The 27,052-nt window shown below is 44.9% G+C and overlaps 1 protein-coding gene across 3 annotated transcripts in view; it reads left to right on the top strand.

Moving 5' to 3' along the window:
* Window positions 1-27,052, top strand: part of MAEA (macrophage erythroblast attacher, E3 ubiquitin ligase) — a 140,794-nt gene that overhangs the window by 20,014 nt on the left and 93,728 nt on the right. For all 3 annotated transcript variants that reach the window (XM_029083396.1, XM_029083394.1, XM_029083397.2), the window contains exons 2-3: window positions 6,600-6,782; window positions 23,670-23,873. In XM_029083396.1, the coding sequence (XP_028939229.1) occupies window positions 6,600-6,782; window positions 23,670-23,873 (387 nt within the window). The remainder of the gene's footprint in view (window positions 1-6,599; window positions 6,783-23,669; window positions 23,874-27,052) is intronic.

Genomic DNA, 27,052 nt, shown 5'->3' with positions numbered 1-27,052 from the left:
ACTTTGGATCTCGGGCATTGAAGGAGCAGGTGGGGCCTCCTCCTGCAGCTGTGTCATCAGCTTGCCCCAGCTAGCGTGGGGCGTGACGGAAGGCTCGGGCAGTCAAGGGTCCCGGCCCCTCAACACGCTGACACTGCAGAAGCAGGGGAATATAATGCCGTTGCTGAATCCTCACACTGCCTGACTGAAGCAGGGCAGAACGCAGTCAAAGGGACACGATCACCCATCTGCCGATCATCTTTGTTTGTCAGATTTATTAGTGCAGAACACTGCACTAAGCACTTGGAGCAAATACGTACTATAGAGTTAGTGGATATGGTCCCTGCCTTCAAGCAGTTTGCAGTCAAGGCACTAAAATAAATTCCAGGTAGGAGGAAGGAGTAGTGTGAAAAGAAGTGCAAAGGGCATAGGTAGCATGGAAATGCTGAAGTAGCAGGGGGCCGAGGGATAAAGTGTAAGGAGGTGAAAGGTTGAGGCATTCCGGAGGAGATGTGATTTCAGAAGGGCCTCGAAGACAAAGTGAGCAGTGGTCCGGTGAATGGGGAAAGAGTTCCAGATCAAAGGAAGGGTGCGGACGAAAAGTCGAGTTATAAGGACGGCAAATGTCTGCATTCTATCGAGGTAATTTGAAATCTAGAAGCATCCTGGCCTAGGCCAGGTAGGGACCCTAACTAGAAAATCTTCGAGGTCAGAAAACTTAAAATGAATTGTGAATCCTGAAAGCGGAGAGGGATTTCTTCCTGTAATTATCCTCCACAGGGCAACCCTTTTAAGCTCTAAAACATTGGTTGCCCCCTTGGTGAAGGGAGTTGTGTGAGAGCCAGGCTTTGACTCATACAGTAGAAGGTCCTGTACCTTGGTCATTATGCTACTTACAGTGAAATGTGGGGTTGAAAAGAACACTACCTTAAAGAATGCAGGAAAATCAGTGCCTATAAATTTGGTTTGAAGCAAGAACAACAATGAAACAAAAAGAAAAAAAAAAGAAAAAGCACTTTGGCTCTTACTGAGGATAGAAGATTTAAAATTTTTTGTTTATGTGTGAAAGAAAGAAAAACACGAGGTGGCGAAAATAGGCGTAAGACCAGAGTTACTGTAGTGTAAATGGTGGCCGAGGGAAAAGATTCAGGAAGAATGAATTAAGTGTTGGTAGTGGAGTGGTTTGGATATGGGTTGTTAAGACTAAACAAGATAAGTAGATTTTAAAATATAAATGATAGCCAGCGGATGTGGTAAAGCTGGGTCTTTTCTAGGAAAATAACGTTTGGCGGTGATTTCTCCAGACTTCATCAATAGTAGCTGAGTTCCTTCTGTGTACAGACCACTGTATTGAGCACATGGGTGAGGATGGTAGAATTAGTAAACACGATCCCTACCCTCAAGGGATTTACAGCCCACGGGAGAAACAAACACTAAAGACAATTACCGCTAGGAGGAAGTAATAAGGTATAAAAATAGGTAGATAAGTGTTATGGGGGTGGGAGAAGGGGGATGTGAGTGCCCAAATGCTTAGGTGATGCACAATTGCTGAAGAATTTGAGGGCATATCCTAGGGAGATGAGAAACTACCTCCTGGAGATGGGATTTCAGAGGGGTATTGCGCTTGAGGAGAGGCTGTAATCTCTTGGATATTCATTCATTCATTCATTCAATAGTATTTATTGAGTGCTTACTATGTGCAGAGCACTGTACTAAGCGCTTGGGATGAACAAGTCGGCAACAGATAGAGACGGTCCCTGCCGTTTGACGGGCTTACGGTCTGATCGGGGGAGATGGGCAGACGAGAACGATGGCAATAAATAGAGTCGAGGGGAAGAACATCTCGTAAAAACCGATGGCGACTAAATAGAATCGAGGCGATGTACAATTCATTAACAAAATAAATAGGGCAATGAAAATATATACAGTTGAGCGGACGAGTACGCTGCTGTGGGTATGGGAAGGGAGAGGTGGAGGAGCAGAGGGAAAAGGGGAAAAAGAGGGTTTAGCTGCGGAGAGGTAAAGGGGGGGGTGGCAGAGGGAGAAGAGGAGCTCAGTCTGGGAAGGCCTCTCGGAGGAGGTGAGTTTTAAGTAGGGTTTCGAAGAGGGAAAGAGAATCAGTTTGGCGGAGGTGAGGAGGGAGGGCGTTCCGGGACCGCGGGAGGACGCGGCCCGGGGGTCGACGGCAGGATGGGCGAGACCGAGGGACGGCATGGAGGCGGGCGGCGGAGGAGCGGAGCGTGCGGGGTGGGCGGTAGAAAGAGAGAAGGGAGGAGAGGTAGGAAGGGGCGAGGTGACGGAGAGCCTCGAAGCCTAGAGTGAGGAGTTTTTGTTTGGAGCGGAGGTCGATAGGCAACCGCTGGAGTTGTTTAAGAAGGGGAGTGACAGGCCCAGATCGTTTCTGCGGGAAGATGAGCCGGGCAGCGGAGTGAAGAATAGACCGGAGCGGGGCGAGAGAGGAGGAAGGGAGGTCAGAGAGAAGGCTGACACAGTAGTCTAGCCGGGATATAATGAGAGCCCGTAACAGTAAAGTAGCCGTCTGGGTGGAGAGGAAAGGCCGGATCTTGGCGATATCGTAGAGGTGAAACCGGCAGGTCTCGGTAACGGATAGGATGCGTGGGGTGAACGAGAGAGAGGAGTCAAGGATGACACCCAGATCGCGGGCCCGAGAGACAGGAAGGACGGTCGTGCCATCGACGGTGATAGAGAAGTCTGGGAGAGGACCGGGTTTGGGAGGGAAGATGAGGAGCTCAGTCTTGCTCATGTTGAGTTTTAGGATAGGAAATGAGAAGGAGTTGCAAGCAGGAGGAAGGGCGTGAGCAAGAAATCGGCAGTGGGATACTAAGCGTTGAGAAATTGTGAGTAGATGAGTTTGAGAGAACAAAGATCGTGAAGAGGGGTGTAGTTGGGGAAGAGAGAGGATAAATAGGGGAGAGATCCGATTTTGTGTTTTAAAGCCAGTGGTGAGGAGTTTCTGTTCGATGCAGAGAGGAATGGGAAACTCTCCAGCCCTGATCTCCCTCCTCCTCTGCAGTCTCACATTTCCTCCTGCCTTCAGGATAGCTCTACCTGGATGTCCCATCGATACCACAAGCAAATATGTCCAGAACAGAACTTCTCGTCTTCCCACCTGAACCCTATCCGTCCCCTGACTTTCTCATCCCTGTAGATGACACCATAACCCTGGCGTTATCCTTGACTTATCTCTCATTCAACCCACGTTTTCGGTCTGTCACCAAACCCTGTCAGTTCTACTTTCACAACATGGCCAAAAATCTGCCCTCTCCTCTCCACCCAAACTGCTACCATACCGATCCACTTACCGTAGCCCACCTTGACGACTGCATCAGCCTCCTTGCTGACCTTCCTGCTTCCTGTCTTTCCCCACATACTTCATTCCACTGCCCAGATCGTTTTTCTTTAAAAAAAAGGTCAGTCGACATCTCCCCACTCTTCAAGAACCTCCAGTGGTCGCCCTTCCACCTCCATGTCAAACAGAAACTCCTTGCCATCTGTCAGTTATTGGTATTTATTGAGCGTTAGATGTTTGCAGAGAACTGTACTGAGCGCTTGGGAGAGTACAATATAACAATAAACAGATACATTCCCTTTCCGACTCTCATCTCCGTCATTCAGTCCACATACTCGATCTGTCACCAAATCCTGTCAGTTCAACCTTCACACCTTCCTAAAATCTGCCCTTTCTTCTCCATCTAAAATTCTACCACGTTAATCCAAGCACTTATCCCATCCCTCCTTGATTATTGCACCTTGATTACTGCAGCAGCCTCCGTCCTGACCTCCCTGCCTCCTATCTCTCCCCACGCTAGTCCATCCTAAGCTCTGCTGCCTGGATCACTGTCCTACAAAGCCTTCCGTTCCGTGTTTCCCCACTCCTCAAGAATCTAGGGCTTGCCGATCCCCCTCTGCAACAAACAGAAATTCCTAATTGTAGGCTTTAAAGCACTCAATCACCTGGCGTAGATACAAGCTGATCAGGTTAGAAAGTCTGTGTCCCACATAGGGCTCACAGAAGCTGCTTATTTCCATTTTGCAGTTGAGGTAGATGAAGCACAGAAAAGTTAAGTGACTTGCCCAAGGTCACAGAGCAGTCCCCGCGGTGGACCCAAGATTAGTACCCAGGTCCTTCTGACTCTCCGATCCCTGCTCTATCCACTAGGCCATGCTGCTGTACGTCTGTCTCCCCCGATTAGACTGTAAGCCCGTCAATCGGCAGGGACTGTCTCTTGCCAATTTGCACATTCCAAGCGCTTAGTACAGTACTCTGCACATAGTAAGCACTCAATAAATACTATTGAATGAATGAATTTATTTCACATATTTATGTCAACGTCTGTCTCCCCCTCTAGACTGTAAGCTTGTTGTGGGCCGGGAACACGTCTACCTACTCTGTTATATTGGATTCTCCCTAGCGCTTAGTACTGTCCTCTACTCACCATAAGCACTTAATAAGTACCGCTGATTTATTTGATTGATCAATCAGCTCATCCCCTTCTACCTTTCGTCGCCAACTTGCTGCTACAACCCAGTGCGCAAGCTTCAGTCCTCCCATGCCAGCCTATTCAGTGTATCTCAAGCTCATTTATGTTGCCACCAACACTTTACCCATGTCCACCCTCTGACTTGGAACTCCCACCTCCTCCATATTATGATAAACCAATACTCTCCCCACCCCAAAGCCTTATTAAAATCACATCTCTTCCAAGAGACCTTCCTCAACTAACCCCTCATTTCCCCTATTCCCTTTGGCACTTGGATTTACCCCCCTTTGAGCCCTTGACATTCCCCCTTCCCTCAGTCCCAAAGCACTTAGGTACGTAGCCATAATTTATATCATCTGGCTCTCCCTCTACCAATAATAATAGTAATATGGTATTGTTAAGCGCTTACTATGAACCAGGCACTATGTACGTACCAACTCGTATTATACCCACCCAGGGGCTTTAATATAGTGTTCTGAACGCAGTAAGCACTCAGTAAGTACCATTGATTATGTTGGAAAATGTTAGAGTTGCAATCTCTAACCTATACTCATTTGGAGTGTTTTTGTTGTTCTCAGTCTAGAAAGAGTTTTCAATAGGGAATCAGTATCTCTGCCAACTTTTATAGAAAGAATTGTTTGTATTCCACAAGAAGTAAAATTTAGAGGACCTGTTGTTTAGCCTAGAGCTAGGACCTGTGGACAGGTATTGAAGTGAACTGCAGTGCATTTTATAGTGTAGTGATAGAAAAATCCATTCCTTAATGAAGAAGTCTGTGAATATTGACTGAAGTGACATGTGGTTTTTGGTCTACATTTGTTACATTCTTGGTTAAAATATTTGCCCCAAAACAATGATAGAATTATCTAAGACTTTGAACCTTAGATTTAAGGTTCCCTCAGTACAGTACATTTTTTTCCATCCCCCACAGGAAATGGTAATGTACCTGAATTTTGTCCTCAAAATTTTAATGTTTAGTTCTTAAATTCAGGTTCTACGTTATTGATTCATAGATAATCTTTTCCGTGATGGTTACTGAGTTTTTAAGAACATTGAGGAATAGCTCCCCTATGTCATCCTAGCAGTTTAAACTCTGCTGAAATGGTGACATAAGATTAAAGATGTCAGTTCTGTTTGTGTCCCTGACTGGCTTCTTAAGGCAACCTTGGGTAAATAAGGAAATCCATCTTTTTCTCTTTCCCTCTCCGCAAAATGGAAATAACTTGTTACCTGCCTTTCTCTTGGGACCAGTATCGTGTCATGAGGAAATATCTGTAGCTCGTCAAAAGAAGATCACTAGCTAGATACCACGTGTGAATGCTCTGATGGTTTATTCCCAGTTTGTTAAATGGCAAGGTGTAGTGGATAGACACGGGCCTGGCGTTCAGAAGGACCTGGTTTCTAGTCCCGGCTTTGCCACTGTTCTGCCATGTGGCCTGGGGTAGGTCACTTCACTTCTCTGGGCCTCAATTACCTCATCTGAAAAATGGGAATTGAGACTGTGAGCCCCATGTGAGACAGGGACTATGTCCAACCTGATTAGTTGTATCCACCCCAGCGCTTAGTACAGTGCCTGGCACATAGTAAGTGCTTAACAAATACCATTATTATTATCATTCTTATTATTATTTAAAACGTGGTGGCTTTAGTTGGGAGAGAGTGGGCTAAATACAGAGTCATTGGATTCATTGTTCATTGCTTTTTTTGTTAAAACTCTCTGGAACTCTTGGCACAGTTGCCCGTGTTAAATCTGTTTTATCTTCAGTGCATTTTAAAATGGTAATTCCAAGTCCTTATGCCTTTTGAATTTCGATTTCAACTGGTCTAGGGTCAAACTGCATTAAATTCAACTGCATTAAGTTTAACTTAATTTCGAATGCCGAACATTCACTGTCCTATGTTTTCCATTTAATCCACGAGGACCTGTTGGAAGAGAGGAAAGCACTCTTTGTTTTCCCAGAAAAATGTGATATCTGTATGGAAATTTTGACGAGATGTCCGGTTTGTTGAGTAAAGACAGAGGATTCACCTGCACCAACATGTGATGGCTGCTAATTTCAATCACAGGTTGAGATGTGGAATGCGTTCTTCAATCCAATATTTATTTTCATATCTTAGGTCCCATACGAAACGCTGAATAAACGATTTCGAGCCGCACAGAAAAACATCGATCGAGAAACGAGTCACGTGACGATGGTGGTGGCTGAACTGGAGAAAACCCTGAGCAGTTGTCCTGCCGTTGATTCGGTTGTTAGTCTCCTAGATGGAGTTGTTGAAAAGCTCAGTGTGCTGAAGAGAAAGGTGAGTGCCATTGTGCCATTTTCAAGTGTAGCAGTTTCTACGCAGAAAGCACTGGCATTTAGGATTTCTTTTCTCCTGTTCCCAGCCCTTTTCTTTTCCCCCCGAAGTGCAAATCACTATTATTTCCATTAATCCACCTAAAATGGGAGGCATCACGTGTGACCGTTCTGATGAATGCCACCATATCAACAGTCAACTTGGTACCAGCTCATCATCAGTGGTGTTTATTGAAGGCTGTTCTTAGTACTTGGGCGAGTCCCTGCCCACAGGGACCTATTGCGGTACATAGAACCCAGTTCTCTTGAATGTGGGGACTGCATTCTTAAAGAATCCCACATAAAGCGCTTACTACAGTGCTCTGCACACAGTAAGTGCTCAATAAATATGATTAATAATAATTATTTTATTAACACTTACTATGTGCCAAGCACTGTTCTAAGCACTGGAATAGATACAAGGTATTCAGGTTCTCCTAGTTGGGGCTCACAGTCTTAATCCCCATTTTACAGATGAGGTAACTGAGGCATAGAGAAGTTAAGTGACACAGCAAGGTCACACAGCAGACAAGTGGTGGAGGTGGGAATAGAACCCACACCCTCTGACTCCCAAGCCCGGGCTCTTTCCACTAAGCCGCGCTGCTTCTCTAGAATGAATGAATAAAAGAGTAAAGGAAAAGTGATCTTGTTGTAACTCTGTGTCTAGCCCGGTGCGCCTGAACCCAGTACATTTTTTTAAATGGCATTTGTTCAGTGCTCATTACACTCCCGACGCTGTATAAGGTCTGGGGTAGATATAAGCTAATCAGGTTGGACACAATCCCTACCCAGGTGGGGCTCACAGTCTTATTGAGAAGCAGCGTGGCTCAGTGGAAAGAGCATGGGCTTTGGAGTCAGGGCTCATGAGTTTGAATCCCAGCTCTGCCATTTGTCGGCTTTGTGACTGTGGGCAAGTCACTTAACTTCTCTGTGCCTCAGTTCCCTCATCTGTAAAATGGGGATTAAGACTGTGAGCCCCACGTGGGACAACCTCATTCCCCTATGTCTACCCCAGCGCTTAGAACAGTGCTCGGCACATAGTAAGCGCTTAACAAATACCAACATTATTATTATTATTATTATTAATCCCCATTTACAGATGAGGTAACTGAGGCACAGAGAAACCAAGTGACTTTCTCAAGGTCACAGAGCAGACAAGTGGCAGAGCCGGGATTAGCTCCCAGTTACTCTGGCTCCCAGTCCTGTGTTCTTTCCATTAGGCTGTGCTGCTTCCCATGCGGTGAGCAGGGAATGTATCTACCAACTCCATTGTATTGTACTCTCCCAGGTGCTTAGTACAGTGCTCTCCAAGCAGTAAGCACTCAATGACTACCTCCAATGATGACGGGTACTTAAATGCTAGGGGAAGTTGTAAGTACATTAGTGCTTAAGTGACACAGATATGGAAGTGGCTTTTTAAGGTGATATAAGGTGGGTAGATAATTGGGGAAGGCCTCCTGGACAGGATCTGATTTCAGAAGGACTTGGAAGAGAGGAAAAATGGTCATCTGCAGGAGGTGAAGGGGGAGGGTGTTCCGGACAGGGTGAAGGGTATGAGCAAGAGGTAGGCAATGGGAGAGATGAAATTGGAACAAAATGAGTAGGGTAGTTAGAGAAGAAGCTAGAGTGAGAGTTGGGGTGTAATGGAGGAAGAGGGTGGACAAGTGGAAGGGAGAGAGATGAATAGGTGTCATAAAGTCAGTGGTCTAGAAGTTTGGTCTGATGCGGAGAAGAATGTGCAGCCATTGTTTTTTTTGGGTTGTTAAGTTAGAATTCTGCAGCTCCTCCATAATGCCAACCACACTTACGGGTAATTGAAGCCTTGCATTTCAGGCTAATTCTGATCGGGGAAGTGGCATGGCATAGTGGATAGAGCACGGTCCTGGCGGTCAGAAGGTCATGGGTTCCAATGCCGGCTCCGTCACTTGTCTTCTGTGTGACTTTGGGCAAGCCACTTCTCTGCGCCTCGGTTACCTCATCTGTAAAATGGGGATTAAGACTGTGAGCCCCACATGGGACAACCCAATTACCTCGTATCTACCCCAGCGTTTAGACCAGTGGTTGGGACATAGTAAGTGCTTAACAAATATCCTTTTTTTTTTTTTTTTTTTTTTTAACCTGAGTCTAAATGAGGTTTGACGGCCCTAGCTGGAAACAAGATGACAGAGATGGAAGGAAGCACAGTGTTCCATGGTGTATTTGGCATGTTACATTTTGATGACTTTATGATTAAATTAATTTTAGGCAGGCCTGTAAGATCCTAGAGGACAGGAATCATGTCTACAACTCTATTGATCTCTGCTCTGCACCAAACACTCAATAAATACCCTGGATTGATTGATTTTGTTGGCAAAACCCAGGTTTTTCCACCTGGCATTGGAGCCTTTCTCCCAAGGGTGTTAGAGGAGCAGATCCTTACTTTCCTCCTTCCCTTTCCCTTCAGCCCTGAGAATTTTTTTTCCCATCCCTATCCTGCCTGTTTTAACTTCACTCTTCCTTGGAACCCGTTTCTACCTTCAGTCTAGCACGAGGTACTTCTGTTCCACCCCACAACTATCTTCCCCTTCCTGGCTTCTCTGATTCTGGGCCATGATGCCCACAGGTAAAGTGGGAGCCTCCAATATCTCCTGCTCCCAAGCCCTGCCTCTTGGGAAGCCATCCTCATCCGAGTTTGGGCCAGGACTTAAATCGACGTCTCAGTGTGTACTCATGGCCTGGGAATCAGAGGATTGGGGTTCTAATCCCGGCTCCCCCACTTGTCTGCTGTGTGACCTTGGCCATGTCTGTTCACTTCTCTATGCCTCAGTTCCCTCTGTAAAATAAGGATGAAGACTATGAGCCCATGTGAGTCAGGGACTGTGTCCAACCAGATCTGCCGGGATCCACCCTAGCGCTTAGTATGGTGCCTGGCACGAAATAAGCTATTAACAAGAGGATGGGACCGAGTGATAAAGTGTTGTGCACGCAGGTCCAGGTACCTGCTTGTGCCAGGCAGCTGGCATTCATTCATTCAGTAGTATTTATTGAGGCTTACTATGTGCAGAGCACGGTGCTAAGTGCTTGGAATGTATAAATCGGTAACAGATAGAGACGGTCCCTGCCCTTTGACGGGCTTACAGTCTAATCGGGGGAGACAGACAAAAACAACAGCAATAAATAGAATGAAGGGGATGAACATCTCATTAAAACAATAGGAAAGAGAATCAGGGTGATGTACATCTCATTAACAAAATAAATAGGGTAATGAAAATATATACAGTTGAGCGGACGAGTACAGTGCTGAGAGGAGGGGAAGGGAGAGGGGGAGGAGCAGAGGGAAAGGGGGTCATGTTGTCCATAACAGGGGCAGTGCCTCCTCCAGCACCTGTGCTGAAAGGAAGGAGGACGGGAAGGATTTCTGGGAGAAGGACAGGCTGGGGCGGGACTAAAAAGAAAGACTTCACCCTTCCCCTTCCAACACCTTCCTTCTCCTCCCTTCCCTCTCTACTCTTCTCCTCTTCTCTCCTCTCCTTTCTCCTCTCTTTTTTCTCCCCCTTCTCTCTTCTCTCTCCTCTCCTCTCTTTCGTCTCTCTTCTTTTCTCTCCTCTCCCTCTCCTATCCTCTCCTCCTCTCTTCTGCTCTCTTTCTCTCCTCTCTTCCTCTCCTTCTCCTCTCCCGCTCCTCTCTCGTTTCTCTATTCCCCTCCCCACTGCTACTCTAAGGACTTTCAGAATGAGGGTCATCGCAAGTGTTTCCAGATGAGTGATTCAGGGCTTAACCCTGCCTTGATTGGCCCTATCCCCGGGGTAGGCAGCTCTTGTCTCTGAGGATTGAGCTCTAGGCACGCCACGAGTGCATCGTTGCCAGGCAGTGCTGGCAGATCATTCTGCTACTTACAAATAACGTCCATCTCCCCCATCCAAACCATAAGCACGTTTGGGCAGGGAATGTGTCTGCTAATTCTGTTGTACTCTCCCTGAATACAGTACAATGCTCTGCAAATAGTAAGCGCTCAGTAGATAGGATTGATTTTTTGTTTTTAACTGATTCCCCTTCCTGTGGTTGAATTTCCCAGTCAGTTGTATCTCCTTCAGGTGTAGACGTCAACTTGATATTTGCATTTTGCCCACGCCTGTGAGCCCAACTCTGCCTTATGCCTTAAACGTCACGGTAAATCGGATGCAATATTTTAATGTAAAAGGAGATCCTTAATCATCTGAGCAATGCTTTTGCCAGCTCCCCAAATGATTTCTAAAAATATTTTTCTCTTCTTTTCTCTCTTAAATTGGTTGTTAAACTAAATTTCCTCCATTTCTGATTATTACATACTAGAAAACTCTCTGCCTGAAAGACTTCTGTGAAATGCCCTTAATTTCTTTGCATATCTGATTGTGAGGGTACGGAATGGAAAAATATTTTTTAGAACTACAGCTTTGCTTTAATGAGCTCTTCGAGAATTCCCAGGTTTAGTAGATGAAAGCTAATTACGGGGCTAATAGATTTTCCTAATGTGTATAAAAACCCAATTTCCTGAGGAGACCTAACAGAGTTTGGTACAACCAAGAAAAACAAGTAATGTAATCGCTCTATGAAGTGGACACCCTCCACTCCCTTCACTCCCTGGAAATGGCCCTCTCACAGGTTCCCAACGATCTCCTTGCTACATCTCTACTCCATCTAATCCTCTTGGACCCCCCGGCTGCCTTGGACACCACATATCACCCCCTTCTGGAAACATAGCCTATCCTTGGCTTCGCTGACACTGTCCTCTGCTGATTCTCTTCCTATCTCTCTGGCTGCTCCTTCTCAGTCTCTTTCATGGGCTCCTCTTCTGCCTCCCACCCCCTAGCTGTGGGGGTCCCTCAAGGTTCAGTTCTGAGTCTCTTTCTATTCTGCATCTTCACCCACTCCCTTGGGGAACTCATTCTGTCCCATGACTTCAAATACCGTCTCTAGGCAGATGATTCCCTAATCTCTCTGATCTCTCTCCTTCTCTGTAGCTTTGCATGTCCTCCTGCTTTTTGGGAATCTCTACTTGACTGGCCCACCAAAACCTCAAACTTAATATGTCCAAAACAGAGCTCCTTATCTTCCCACCTAAACCCTGTCCATTCAAACCACTACCATGTTAATCCAAGCACTTATCCTATCCCACCGTGATTACTGCTTCAGCCTCCTCACTGACCTCCCTGCCTCCTGTCTCTACCCACTCCAGTCCATTCTTCACTCTGCTGCCCGGATCATTTTTCTACAGAAAAATTCAGAACATGTCTCCCCTTCCCTCAAAAAATTCCAGTGGTTGCCCATCCACCTCTGCACCAGACAGAAGCTCTTTATTATAGGCTATAAAGTCCTCAATCACCTTCTCCCCTCCTATTATTAATCACATTTATTGAGCGCATACTGTGTGCAAAGCACTGTACTAAGCACTTGAGAGAGTACACATAACATCAGACACATTCCTCACCCACAACGAGCTCACAGACCTATCCTCACTGATTTCCTAGTTCAACCCTGCAGATTTCCCTCCTCTAATACCAACCTACTCATTATACCTCAGTCAAGTCTATCTCACTATTGAACTCTCCCCCAAGTCCTGCCTGTGGTCTAGAAAACCCTCCCGCTTCAGAGAGGACTCTGTTCTCTCCTGGTTCTCCTCTTACCTCTCTGGCCGATCATTCTCGGTCTCCTACCCTGGAGCCTCCTCCCCCTCCCATCCTTTAACTGTTGGAGTTCCTCAAGGGTCAGTTCTTGGCCCTCTTCTGTTCTCCATTTACACTCACTCCCTCGGTGAACTCATCCGCTCTCACGGCTTTGACTACCATCTCTACGCAGATGACACGCAGATCTACATCTCCGCCCCTGTCCTCTCCCCCTCCCTTCAGGCTCGCATCTCCTCCTGCCTCCGGGACGTCTCCACCTGGATGTCGGCCCGCCACCTAAAACTCAACATGAGCAAGACTGAGCTCCTCATCTTCCCTCCCAAACCCGGTCCTCTCCCAGACTTCTCCGTCACCGTGGATGGCACGACCATCCTTCCCGTCCCGCAGGCCCGCAATCTCGGTGTCATCCTTGACTCGTCCCTCTCGTTCACCCCACACATCCTATCCGTTACCGAGACCTGCCGGTTTCACCTCTACAATATCGCCAAGATCCGCCCTTTCCTCTCCACCCAAACGGCTACCTTACTATTACGGGCTCTCGTTATATCCCGGCTAGACTACTGTGTCAGCCTTCTCTCTGACCTCCCTTCCTCCTCTCTCGCCCCGCTCCGGTCTATTCTTCACTCCGCTGCCCGGCTCATCTTCCCGCAGAAACGATCTGGGCATGTCACTCCCCTTCTTAAACAACTCCAGTGGTTGCCTATCGACCTCCGCTCCAAACAAAAACTCCTCACTCTAGGCTTCAAGCCTCTCCATCACCTTGCCCCTTCCTACCTCTCCTCCCTTCTCTCTTTCTACCGCCCACCCCGCACGCTCCGCTCCTCTGCCGCCCACCTCCTCGCCGTCCCTCGGTCTCGCCTATCCCGCCGTCGACCCCTGGGTCACGTCCTCCCGCGGTCCCGGAACGCCCTCCCTCCTCACCTCCGCCAAACTGATTCTCTTTCCCTCTTCAAAACCTTACTTAAAAATCACCTCCTCCAAGAGGCCTTCCCAGACTGAGCTCCTCTTCCCCCTCTACTCCCTCTGCCATCCCCCCTTTACCTCTCCGCAGCTAAAGCCTCATTTTCCCCTTTTCCCTCTGCTCCTCCACCTCTCCCTTCCCATCCCCACAGCACCGTACTCGTCCGCTCAACTGTATATATTTTCGTTACCCTATTTATTTTGTTAATGAATTGTACATCGCCTTGATTCTATTTAGTTGCCATTGTTTTTACGAGATGTTCTTCCCCTTGACGCTGTTTAGTGCCATCGTTCTTGTCTGTCCGTCTCCCCCGATTAGACTGTAAGCCCGTCAAACGGCAGGGACTGTCTCTATCTGTTGCCGACTTGTTCATCCCAAGCGCTTAGTACAGTGCTGTGCACATAGTAAGCGCTCAATAAATACTATTGAATGAATGAATGAATATCCGACAGGTGATCGCTCTTCTCCTCTTCAAAACCATATTAAAGAGAAGCAGTGTGGCTTAGTGGAAAGAGCGCAGGCTTGGGAGTCAGAGGTCGTGGGTTCTAATGCCGCCTCCACCACTTGTCAGCTGTGTGACTTGGGGCAAGGCACTTCAATTCTCTGTGCCTCAGTTACTTCATCTGTAAAATGGGGCTTAAGACTTTGAGCCCCACTTGGGGCAACTTGATAACCTTGTATCTCCCCTAGCGCTTAGAGCTGTACTTGGCGCATAGTAAGCGCTTAACAAATGCCATATTATTATATTAAAATCACATCTCCTCCAAGAGACCTTCCCACGACTAAACCCTCTTTTCTCCAATCCTCCTTTCTGCAATCACCCTGGCACTTGGCTTTGTACCTGTAAAGCACTTGATATTCACCCCACCCTCAGCCCCACAGCACATATGTATCTGTAATTTATTTTCATTCATTCATTCAATAATATTTATTGAGTGCTTACTATGTGCGGAGCACTGTACTAAGCGCTTGGAATGTACAGTTCGGCAACAGACAGAGACAATCCCTGCCCATTGATGGGCTTGCAGTCTAGTCATTTCATATCTGTCTTCCCCTTTAGACTTAAGATCTTTTGGGCAGGAAACATGTCTACCGACTCTGTTATCTTGTATTCTCCCAAGCACTTAAGTGTGATCGACTGACAGACTCACTTCACTGTTCTCCTGTTATAATTCATGGAAAGTGGGACCTAGAAGTCAGTGACTCTTCATGTCTCTCAAGGAGACGCTCTTCACCAATAAGCTGCTGTTTCAGAAGCAGTCATTTGAAGTAAAACGAATACCGAACTTAGCGGGACACTGACAAGAATTGTTAAAAGTGATCAGCTAGGAAACAGAAGCCCCTTCTCTCATAAGCTTAAACATTTAAACTTGGTCACTTCAACAGATCCTTTCCCAATGAGAAAAATGTCTGGCGACAACTGCCAAATGACACATTGCGTTAAGGCCATCTGGAACCTATGGGGAGTAAAGTTGAAAACTTTTCAACTGAGAGCTAACGGGGGAATGAAGCAGATAGACCCGCCTGCTGGGTCTTAGCCATAGCCACTCATGACCCATAGCTACTCCATGGACACAACTCTCCCAGAAAGCCCCACCTCCATCTGCAATCGTTCTGGTAGTGGATCCAGAGAGTTTTCTTGGTAAAAATACAGAAGTGGTTTACCACTGCCTTCTTCCACACAGTCAACTCGAGTCTCCACCCTCGACTCTCTCCCATGCTGCTGCTGCCCAGGGTGGGTGAGTTTGGACTGGTAGTGGATGACCTTCCATTCGCTAACCACTGCCCAAGCAAGAATGGAATGGAATGGGTAGACCTTTGACTCCCTCCCATAGCCAAAACTGGTAGAGGACTAGAAACTCCCCAGGTACCATCCTGGGAGGGAAATCATGACTTTGAGAGTCCCAAATTGACCTTTTCAGCGATGTGTTCACCCCGAGTTGAATTTTACCATCCGTGGTGTCTCCTAATGTGAATGACATGCTTATTCATGTACAGTAACGAGGAGCTGTCAACGCTGTCGTGGATTTCTAAAATCAGAGAGCGGGAGAATTAAGAAAATGTGCTTGAAGCGTGCATGTGGGTTTTCACTTTGGAAAAATAGGAAAATTTGGAGGAGGTGTGGTTTGCATTCCTATGTTCTTCCAAATCCACTGCACCTAACAGCTAAATAAGTTAGCGTGACTCTGGCCTTCTTTACTACTTGAGAAAAGTATTAGGTTTATGTTAAGATTACATAGTATTAGTAGAGAAAGCAATTGTTCCTAAAATTAGTTTGCTAAGAACCATTTTAGGACCCTGTAATAATAAGGAAAGCTTAGTTGCATCAGTTTCCTAAAGTGCAGTTTTTGGAGCAAGATTTCAGAATAATATGTATTATACTGTAATTTATTTATCTATTTATATTAATATCTCTCCCTCTGGACTGTGAGCTCATTGTGGGCAGGAATGTGACTATTTGTTGTTATATTGTACGCTTCCAAACACTTAGTACAGTGTTTTGCACACAGTAAGAGCTCAATAAATACAATTGAATGAATGGAGGAATGAATAAGCTCATCCCCAGTGGATCTCAGAAATGTAATATGCTAGGCTGTATGAAGAGGCATATCTACCTGCCTTAAATTTGAGATGAACTTCAGGAAAGAATTATGTGGAAGAGTTCCGAAATCAAGCTCAAGTTTAACACAGGTTGTGGTGCCTCTTTTCATCTTTTTTTTTAATTATGTGGAAGAGTTCCGAAATCAAGCTCAAGTTTAACACAGGTTGTGGTGCCTCTTTTCATCTTTTTTTTTATATTTATGCCCTCTTGTCATCAGTCCCATTCCACCTTCTTGGCCTTCATCATTTCTTTTTTTTTTTTCCAAAGGATGTTTAAGTGCTTCCTATGTATCAGGCACTTACTAAGTGCTGGGGTTGATACAAGATAATCAGGTTGGACATGGTTCCCATATATATACATATATATATATATATATATATATATATATATATATATCTACAATAGATATGAATTATCTATCCAGTTAGTTATCAAACTAATCGATCATAATTAGGTGACTTTTAAATGGGGTAATAGGAATATGAGTTTCAAATTAATTACTGTAAATTATATTTTTATTATCTTAATATTCCTAATCTCTTGATCGTTTCAGGTGGCCTGAAGTGTATGAAATTCCTTTTTTTTTTTTTAATTCACCCATCTTCACTTCTTCCTAAGAAAATCATTTTAGCAGTTGACATTTAACCAGAACGTAGAATAACTGGGTGTCCACGTATTTTTTTCCATAGAAAATGGATTTTGTGGTGGGTTGTTGGGTTTTTTTTTCCATTCTGATTCCGAAGAGATGAAGAAATAAAAACCTGTGTGCGTGAAAAGATCTGCTACATATATATGCTCCTCACTGATCTCCTAGAACAGCCCAGCCTACACACTTCACTCCTCTAGCACCCACTTACTCACTGTGCCCCGATTTCATCTATCTCATCTATCCCTTGTCCACATCCTCCCCCAAGTCCGAAGCTCCCTCCCCCTCCATATACACCAGTCCACCACTCTCCCACCTTCAAAGCCATGTTAAGATCACATTTCCTCCAAGAGGCCTTCCCCAATTAAGCCCTGTTTTCCTTGGCTCCCTCTCCTGGATCTGTGACTTTTGGGTATTTGATATTCACCCCACCCTCAACCCCACAGCACCTGTGTACATATTTTAAAATTGCATGTCAGAGATTCATTTATACTAGTGCCTGTTTCCCTATTGTCTGTATTTCCCTCTTTAGGCCATACGTTGGTTGTGGCCAGGGAACGTGTCTGCCAACTCTGTTGTATTATACTCTCCAAAGCACGTAGTACATCTGCTCTGCCCACAGTAAGCCCTCAATAAATACCAGCTATTGATTGATCGGAAGAAGCATTATTTTAACTCTGGCAGCACTAGGCAAAAATGTCCTCCTGTCATCAGTCCCATTCTACCTTTTCATTCTCTTTGTTTCTTTTTTCTTTTCTTTTTTTGTTCTCAGTGGTATTTGTTAAGCATTTACGATGTGCCAGACACTTTACTAAGTATTGGAGTAGATAATAATGATGGTATTTTTTAAGCGCTTACTATGTGCCAAGCACTGTTCTTGATACACAAGAATCAGGTTGGACACAATTCATGTCCCACGTAGGATGCTCAGTCTCAATCCCTATTTAACAGATGAAGTAACTGAGGCACAGAAAAGTTAATTGACTTGCCCAAGGTCACACAGCAGAGAAGTGACAGAACTGGAAGTAGAATCCGGATCCTTCGACTCTTAGACCCGTGCGCTTTCCACTAAGGCCACACTGCTTCTCTATGTGCAAAGTCAGTGGATGATGGAGAGGATTAAACCAGGCTTGATCCAGGCTTGTGGGATGGCTTCTTTCATATGACACAAACAACAATAATAATAATTATAATAAGTGCTTAATAAACCACCGTTTAAAAATGGTTAAATATATATAGAAAGAGAAAGAAAGGTGGACCTAGGTAATCCAAATCAAGTTTCCTGTTCTTGAGTAATAGAAAGTTGGGCAGACATGAAGGCTACTGCTTAGCTTCTGGAAAATTCTGGTCAGTTTATGATGCATATAAGCAGGTATTGTTGAAAAAAGTTCAACGGAAAAACATCAAAACTATTCTCGCGTAAGGAATAAACAGATGTTTGCATGGTGAGGAATAATTTTACAAGTAGGTAGTTTTTAAAGTCTCCTGAGGAAATAGGAATACACTCCATTCTGCTGCAAGAACAAAACTGGTCGGGACGAGAGAGATTGCAAGCGGCTCTGCATGAACCATTGTCACTAGAATCATTTCCTTCCTGAGCGTTCTTAGTTTTACAGTCTCATGACTGAGGCCTATGTTGTAGTGGATAGAGCACGGGCCTGACAGTCAGGAGGTCATGGTTTCTGACCACTTGTCTGCTATGTGAACTTGAGCAAGTCACTTCACTTCTCTTGGCCTTAGATACCTCATCTTTAAATTGGGGATTGAGACAGCGAGCCCCATGTGGGACAGGGACTGTGTCCAACCCAATTTATTTGTGTCTACCCCAGTGCTTAGTACTGTGCCTAGCCCAGAGGACACGTTTAAATACCATGATGATGATGATTACTGTTATAATTTCCTTGGAATTGATCAATTTAAAAAAAAATTTTGATTAACTTTGAGACCCAGGGACTCTAACCCTTTATTTTCCAGTGACTTAATGACCGAGAAGGTGCGATTCCATGAGATACGGCTTTTTGTTGTGGGCAGGGAACACATCGATCAACTCTGTTATATTGTACTCTCCAAATGCTTCATACGGTGCTCTGCACACAGTAAGCTCTCAATAAATATGATTCATTGATTAATTCCAAGTCACAGCAGTCGTCTGTGGTTTTGTCGTTCTTAGAAAACTGTTTTGGGACAAAAACTGAACTCAAATCTATTCCTTTTAAAGTAGTTTGAGAACTAGGATTAAGAAGATTGGGAATGATGGTAATGTAGCCTTAGTCATGCGTTTTATTGTAATTGTTTAGGAAAAAAAACTTGTAAAATTCTCGGATAATCAAGTATGTTTTCCTTTGGAATTGAAGATGATCCTCTCACAATATTTCTGTTCATGTGTCTAAGTGTGGCTCGAAGGACCGATATGGCAACAGAACATTTTCTTCTTTTTCCAGCTGAGAATATTAATTTCCTTAAAAGCGGCATTGACTCAATTGATCAGGGTTTTGTTTGATATGGCATTTCCTTTAATCCAAAAAGCTTGCTTCTCTTGTTTCACCACGGTAATTACTACCACTTGTAAATTTTGAGGCTGGAGAATCTATAGCGGGCCATGATTCTTTTGATTCAAAGCTTGCTCCACAGATTCCCAGACGTCCTCCAGGTTGTTAGCAGAATACCAGTTACAGAGTCAAAGGATTGAGAGCTTGATTCCAATAGCTAAAGACATTTGAATAACTATGAACCGTCGGGCACTGGAACAGAATGCCATTTAACATTCTAGGCGGCTGGAAAACTGGCAAGCGAAGTGTTAGGCATCAGGAGGAGATTTTGGAGAAGCATAAAGCAGAGATATTTGTGAAATTTACTCCTCAGGTGTTGGGGATTTAATGGCTAGGAGCCAAGGTCATATGGAAAAGTAGTTGCGATTCCTGGATGAAGACCTTCCAGCATTTACACTGGAGAGATATTGCCATTTCCTTCGAGTTGTGTTGCTCAGAAGGGGAGAAACGGTTTATTTAATAAGGGAGCGAACTTTTTGTGGCTAGACATAAATTTTAATCTAACATTTTAGATGTAGGTGGCTGCTACTCAAGTGCCTCTGGGTTCTCATTTCACGCACTCGGGGTAAAACGGAAAACTGCCTACTGTTTGCGGGAAGGGGGCATATTTTTCCGTATCTAATCCCATAATGTAAAAGAGATGTAGACACGAGTAGCTAGCCTAAGCCTCAAAGTTTGGTTTGCTGGCTAATCAGCTGTCTCATCTGTGACAAGAAGGCGTAGTATATGATTATGTGGTTAAATGATATTGTAAAATCTTTCTCCATTCTATTGCCATTGAAAGATGATTGAATGCTAAGAAACCTGGGGTAATTGGTCTAGTGGGAGCTCTTGAGTTTGAAATATGGCTGACGAGACCCTCGACCCAGCATGAATAAAGCAGGCTAGACTCAGCTCGTCCGGAAAGCAGGTTTTCGCTGTGCTTCTTAGATAAAATGCAGTTGGGGGATATCACGTGTGTATTTCTGGATAGAGTGCCATGCAATGCCTAAAGAAAATAGTTGCATACCTGTGGTATAGCACCTGTCAAGGCATATATATTGTGATGTGGGTTTTCCTTAACTCAGGATCCTTCAAGAATGTGTTCCTGGCAACCTAGAGTAACAGTGTATTTAATCTTGGTATTAGCCCTTTCCTCTCCATCCTAAGTGCAACTACACTGATCCAAACACCTATGAAAAACAGCGTGGCCTAGGGGAAAGAGCACATACCTAAGAGTCAGAGGACCTGGGTCCTAATTCCAGCTCTGCAGCTTGTCTGCTGGGTGACCTTGGGCAAGTCACTTCACTTGTCTGGGCCTCAGCCCCTTGATCAGCGAAATGGGGATTCAGTACTCTTTTGCAGTCCGACTTAGACTCTGCACTCCATGTGAGGCCTGATATCCTCATATCTGCCCCGGTGGTTAGTACAGAGTTTGGCACATCGTAAACGCTTAACAAATACCATCATTATTATTATTATATCCCATCTCGACTACTGCATCAACCTCCTCACTGATCTCCCTGCCTCAGTCTCCTCCCCAATCCAGTTCTTACTTCATTCTGCTGCCTGGACCATCTTTCTACAAAACAGTTCAGTCCGTATCTCCCCACTCCTCAAGAACCCCCAGTTGTTGCTTCTCTACCTCCGTAGCAAACAGAAATCCCTTACCGACCACTTTAAAGCACGGAATCCGCTCGCCCCCTCCTTTCTTATCTCAGTGATTTCCTACTATAACACAGCGTGCTCACTTCACTCCTCTCACCCCAGCCTACTCTCACTGGACCTCAATCTCACCTATCTCACCGCCGACCCCTCCCCCCATCCTGCCTCCCATTTCGTAGCCAACAAACCATCACTAGCCCATCTTCAAAGCCTTATTAAAATCATATCTCCTCCAAGAAGCCTTCCCCGACTAAGCCATTATTTCCCCATTCCCTCTTCCTTCGGCATCTCTGGTGCACTCGGCTCTGTGTGCTTTAAACACCCTCTGTTCAGCCCACACACCGCACTTCTGTATATATGCATAATCTATTTTCATGTCCCTCTCCCCCTCTGCACTCTGAGCTCCTTGTGGGCGGGGAACGTGTCTACCAACTATGTTGTATTGTACTCTCCCCAGTTTTTAGTACGGAGCTGTGCACATGGTGCTCAATAAATACCACTGTCTGATTGTAAATTTCCAGTTTTCACAAATCAGTGTTAACTTCTTAACGTGCTTGTCTTGACCGTATAACGTCTGACCTTAACTCAGGAGAAGCAGCATGGAGTAGTGGAACTGACAGAACATGAGATAATTTCTTAGGCTGCTAGGGGATGGAAATAGCCCACGAAATGCGGTCTCTACTCTTTTTCTTCTACATGAAGCGAAGCAGAATGGCTTAGTGGAAAGAGTGAGGACCTGGGTTCTAGTCTTGGCTCTTCCTCAAGCCGGGCAAGTCACTTAAACTCCCTGTGCCTCAGTTACCTTATCTGTAAAATGGGTATTAAATCCTTCTCCCTCCTTCTTAGACTGTAAGCCCCAAGTGGGACAGAGACTGTGCCCAACCTGACTAACTCGGATAAACCCCAGTGCTTAAAACAGGGCTTGGCACATAGTAAGTGCTTAACAAGTACCACAAGTGTTACATTTCTCTATTTTTATGATATTCAATAAGGCTTTACTACATAACTGGCACTGGATTAGGAATTGGGGCCAATAGAGACATCCATTCAGACCCCGTTCTCTTTTGCCCTTCTGTCTCCTGGAGTGGGCTTTATGGAGGCTGCTTGAAGTAGAAGCATTGTGAGGGATTAAGGAGGGGGGGCTGTGTATATTTGTCTGATGAGCAACATTCTCCGAGGGTCCCTGGATGAAAGTGAATCTTGCCGTGTTGCAAGCATGTTTTTTAAACTTTAGAAAAACAGATTTAGCAGGTCCTAACAGGGAGCAGGGACAGGTGGGGATTTAGGGAAAGACACTTAACCTTTCTGAGGCTCAGTTTCCTCACCTGTAAAATGGAGGTAAAACAGATGGTGTAGTCTCATGTGGGACAGAGACTGTAACCGGTGTGATAGTCTGTATGAATACCAGCATTTAGCACATGTGGTAAGCACTTCCTATTATAATTTTTAAAAAAACATACTTGGCCCGAAGTGACCACATTTAAACTTGAAACTTTTGTGTTTAAGCTACTAAATCTAGATTGTAAGCTCACTGTGGGCAGGGAATGTGTTTATTGTATTACACTCACCCAAGTGCTTAGTACAGTGCTTTGCACACAATAAATGCTCAATAAGTACAATTGAATGAGTAACTAAGTCTGGAAAGCTTTTCATGGTTGCAAGGTTGAAGTTGGACCCTGACACTTGGTGTCTAAATGCTAAGGAGACTGTGCAACCTTCACCCAGTTAGTTAATACTAATAAAGATTGTGGTATCTGTTAAGCGCTTACTTTGTGCCAAGCACCATATTAAGCACTGGGATAGACAAGCTAATCAGATTGGACATAGTCCCTGTCCCACACAGGACTCCCCATCTTAATCCCCATTTTCCAGATGAGGCCCAGAGAAGTGAAGTGACTCACCCAAGGTCACACAGCAGACCAGTAAATGGCGGAGCCAGAATTAGAACACAGGTCCTTCTGACTCCCAGGCCAGTGCTTTCTCCGCTAGACCACGCCGCTTCCCTGTTGTAGCTAAACAGGGAAGGTCTTGCAGGGAATTGGTCCTAATACTGTGGATATAGAGCTGCTGTAAGCGCTTGAGGCAAGTAGAATGGATTTGAAATATTGTCCCAGGGCCTTAAGTAGTTTGCAATCCAATGGTGGAGGCCAGGAAGGAAACACTCAGAGGCAGGCAGCTGCCAGGTGCCTCACCCAATCTCTTCAATTCTGTAAAATTGATGTTCTCTTCAGACTGTCTACTGTGAACTCCATAGACGACTTTGCAGTGTGTTAACTTGAAAGATAGTGTGGTCACGTGTGTATGAAAGCATAGATATCATAGTGGCAGAATTGGTTGAGCTCCACCTGGGAACAATACACCGATCTTAAACAGAAGCACGAGGCACATTCTCTAGGCTGTAAGCCCCCTCGAGACTGTAATCTCGTTGTGGACAGGGAATGTTTCTGCTTATTGTTATAGCGTCCTCTCCCAAGCGCTTTGTTCAGCGCTCTGCACCCAGTAAGTGCTCAATAAATATGATTGAATGAATGAATTTTCTGCCCAAGAGGAGCTGACATAGATTTTAAAAACAATAAAGCACCTAATTTTTCCTCTAGCTTGTACGTCTGCAGGTGAGTCCCCTGTTCCACCTAGACCAACTCACTTTATCTGCTTCTCAAAGATTTGCCCTAAATGCAGACTCAGAGGAATTATGCAGCAGGGAGAAATGACGTTGGGAAAATTGACTGCGGTTTTGGTCGTGTCGTGTACGTTATCTGCCAGTCTCCCCACATTCCTGATGAGACCGTCTCTGCTCTCCGTTTTTAGGCCGTCGAATCGATCCAGGCCGAAGACGAGAGCGCCAAACTGTGCAAACGTAGGATCGAGCACCTGAAAGAGCACAGCAGCGACCAGCCAGCGGCTGCGAACATGTGGAAGAAAAAGCGCATGGATCGCATGATGGTGGAACACCTCCTGCGCTGTGGCTACTATAACACAGCCGTAAAATTAGCCAGGCAAAGCGGCATCGAGGTACGTTCACATTTGTGAGGTGGTGGTGGAATCATGCAACTGGCAAGAGGGTGGATGATGAACTTGATGCTGAGCAGACTACTTGATTATATGCTTACAACATGTTTTGTCTGGGCTGGGAAGGGGAACCCTCAACAGTTTATGAGTGAATGCAAAATGAAATCGGCGTTTACATCAGACTCCTTTTCGGATACAGATGTTTCGTCAGTTGTGGATTTGTAATGAATCAGTGTGCAGTCTTCCATTAAGTACTTGCCGGAATCTCCTGTGCGTTTAGGTGTCTCGTATTGCTCGGATAGTTTAAATGTCAAAGAAACGTGTTACTTAGCCCCCACCTCCCTTAGCCCCCACCTCCCCCATTCTATTGTAGTCTTTTAAACCCCCGATTCTCTAAAGCAGAGGTAATGCCCTGGCAGAAATTTGGGTTTTTGAGTACTCTTTCTCTCCTGAAAATGCGTTGCCAGTGTTGAAGGAGCTTTCCCCAATTCTGCTGCCATGTTCTAGCCAAAACACACAGTGACAACACAAGTTCTGACCGAGTTGGTTGTGGGCAGGGAATGTGTTATATTGCATTGTACTCTCCCAAGCGCTTAGTACGATGCTGCGCATGCAGCCCTCAATAAATACAATTGATTGACCTCAGTGTATATTTAAGGGGAGACCCTCTTTAATACACTCTTGAAAAGATTGTTTTAGTTCCTGGTTTCCTCCATAATCTCATTTAGGAATATGACATCTAAAGGGAGCAACGAAGATATCCCTGAAACATTCAGTAGGCCATGTCCTTTGTCAGTAAACTAACAGTTGTAGTCTAACCTTGAAGCACTGAACTAATGGATATGTAAGTGGAATCTCCTAAGCGGGGAGATAGGCTTCGAAAACTTTGTAGGTATTATTGCATAGCTTGAGTGCTCCCTAGTGAGTAAAATATGATAGCAGAGAAGCTGATCTCCCTTGCATTGGCGGTATAAACATTTATTATCAAGGGCTCTGGAGTTGCTTGCTTTCCTCCCTTCTGAGGAATGTGGTCTTCGAAGGTGTAGAGGGACTGTTTGTTCACAATTCTCATTTAATTGTCCTTTCCGAGATGATGCCGTAATTGTTCTCACAAAATGTTTTTTTTTTTCCTGAGGAGTGATTTTTGTATAGTATGTTGATCTTATTAAAAGCAAGTTTGGGAAGCAGAGCACGGTAGCTGGGTGCATTTATCTAATGAACTTTAAAATGTCTCTGTGCACTTCCACAGTGAATAACCATGAGCCAGGAGTTCTTGAGAAGAGGAAGAAACACAAGGGAGAAGAGGCTTATCCAATACCTCTCTGTGTTCTCGCATTTTTCTTATTGCTCAATCAGCCAGGTTTTCTTTGGTTGGAATATTTTGGTTTTTTTGGGGGGGGATAGTTTTAATGGTATTTGTTATAAGTGCTTATTCTGTGCCAGGCACTGTTCTAAGCACTGGTGTAGACACAAGGCAATCAAGTTAGAATTAATCCCTGTCCCGAATGGGGTTCCCAGCCTTAATCCCCATTTTACAGATGTGGTAACTGAGGCCCAAAGATGTGAAGTGACTTGCCCAAGGTCACACAGCAGACAAGTGGCAGAGCCGGGACTAGAACCCAGGGTCTGACGGAATTACGGGGGTAAGGCTAGGAAAGGTGTTCTGAGTTGTTCCGAAGGAGAGACCAGGAACACCACTTCATACTAGTCATCGAGACAATTCAGCAAAGAGGGAGAGCCAGGACTATTCATTCATCAGTTGCCTGGACTGACGGAAATGTTTTAAATGTTGAGAATGCAAGGGGAAGAGCCAGGACCATTCACCAGACTCCTGGACTAAAGAAAACATTGTAATGTTGAGAATATAAGCCATGCTTCAGATCAACTAGGGCTTTCTTTTCAGAAAACCTGACTGGGTTACTAACAGTCTCAAAATCTGGGCCTCTGTACTTTTATCCTCCCCTGCCCCTCATTTATTCTCTTAATATGCAAAAGATGTGGACGTTCAGGCTTGGAGAAATAGCAATCTGAGAAATAAATTAATGAAGACGATTTCAGCTTCCCAAAAATACTCTTTACAATCCAAGCTTTTTGAAAGATGATTTGTTGACGTATGATGGACCCATCCCTCATTTTCAAATAGCAAGTTTTTCCTGATGCTCACTCACCGGGTATGTGAATAATCAGTCAATCAATGTTCTTTATGCCTCGCTTACTGTGTGCAGATTACTGTTGCCAAGTGCTTGGGAGAGTACTGTTCCATCTCGTTTTCCTGACCCTTATTTTTCAGGTTTCTATTTTTCTTCCGATATTTTGTGTCTGTATTTGTGTGCACACCAACACACAGTCTGCTCTGGTCCCATTTTCACCTTCCACCTTGCAGTTGGCTAAAGGTACCTCAGGGCTCCATTTCCAGAACTGACATTTAAACTCCAATCTTCCTTCGTAGTCAGAGCAGCCCAATTTATTGCTTGCAGGTCTTCCTAGATAGGAAGAGTGAAATATACAGCCAACATATTTTGTAAGGAAGCGCACAAGTAGGTAATTAAATAGCATATAATATACTTTGCTCCTCACCTTTGAACCAATTTCTTACGAGAGAAATTCCGTACCCTTGGCTTTAAAGCACTCGATCACCGTACCCCCCTCCTACCTTACTCACTGATTTTCTGCTCCAACCCAACCTGCACACTTCCCTCCTCACTCCATCAATCAATTGTATTTGAGCGCATGCTGTGTGCAGAGCACCGTACTAAGTGCTGGGGAGAGAGCAGTTCAGCAGGGTTGGTAGTCATGTCCCTTGCACACAATCAGTCGTATTTATGAAGCGCTTAATGTGTGCACAGCAATGTACTGAACACATGGGAGAATACAGTGGAACAGAGTTGTTCGACACATTCTTTCATTCAGACGTATTTATTGAGCACTCACTGTGTGCAAAGCACTGTACTAAGTGCTTAGGAGAATACAATATAACAATAAACAAACACAATCTCTGCCTACAACGAGCATAGTCTAGAGGAGGAGACAGATATTACTACAGATAAATTACAGATAGGTAAGTGCATGCTGTAGGGCTAAGGGTGGGGTGAATAAAGCTTGTGAATCCCTCACTGTAATGCCAAACTACTCTCTGTACCTCAATCTCGTCTGTCTCATGACTGACCCCTCTCCCACGTCCT

Source organism: Ornithorhynchus anatinus, chromosome 18 (assembly GCF_004115215.2).
Source record: "Ornithorhynchus anatinus isolate Pmale09 chromosome 18, mOrnAna1.pri.v4, whole genome shotgun sequence".
In the NCBI taxonomy this organism is placed as follows: domain Eukaryota; kingdom Metazoa; phylum Chordata; class Mammalia; order Monotremata; family Ornithorhynchidae; genus Ornithorhynchus; species Ornithorhynchus anatinus.
This window is presented reverse-complemented; position numbering and strand designations above follow the sequence as displayed.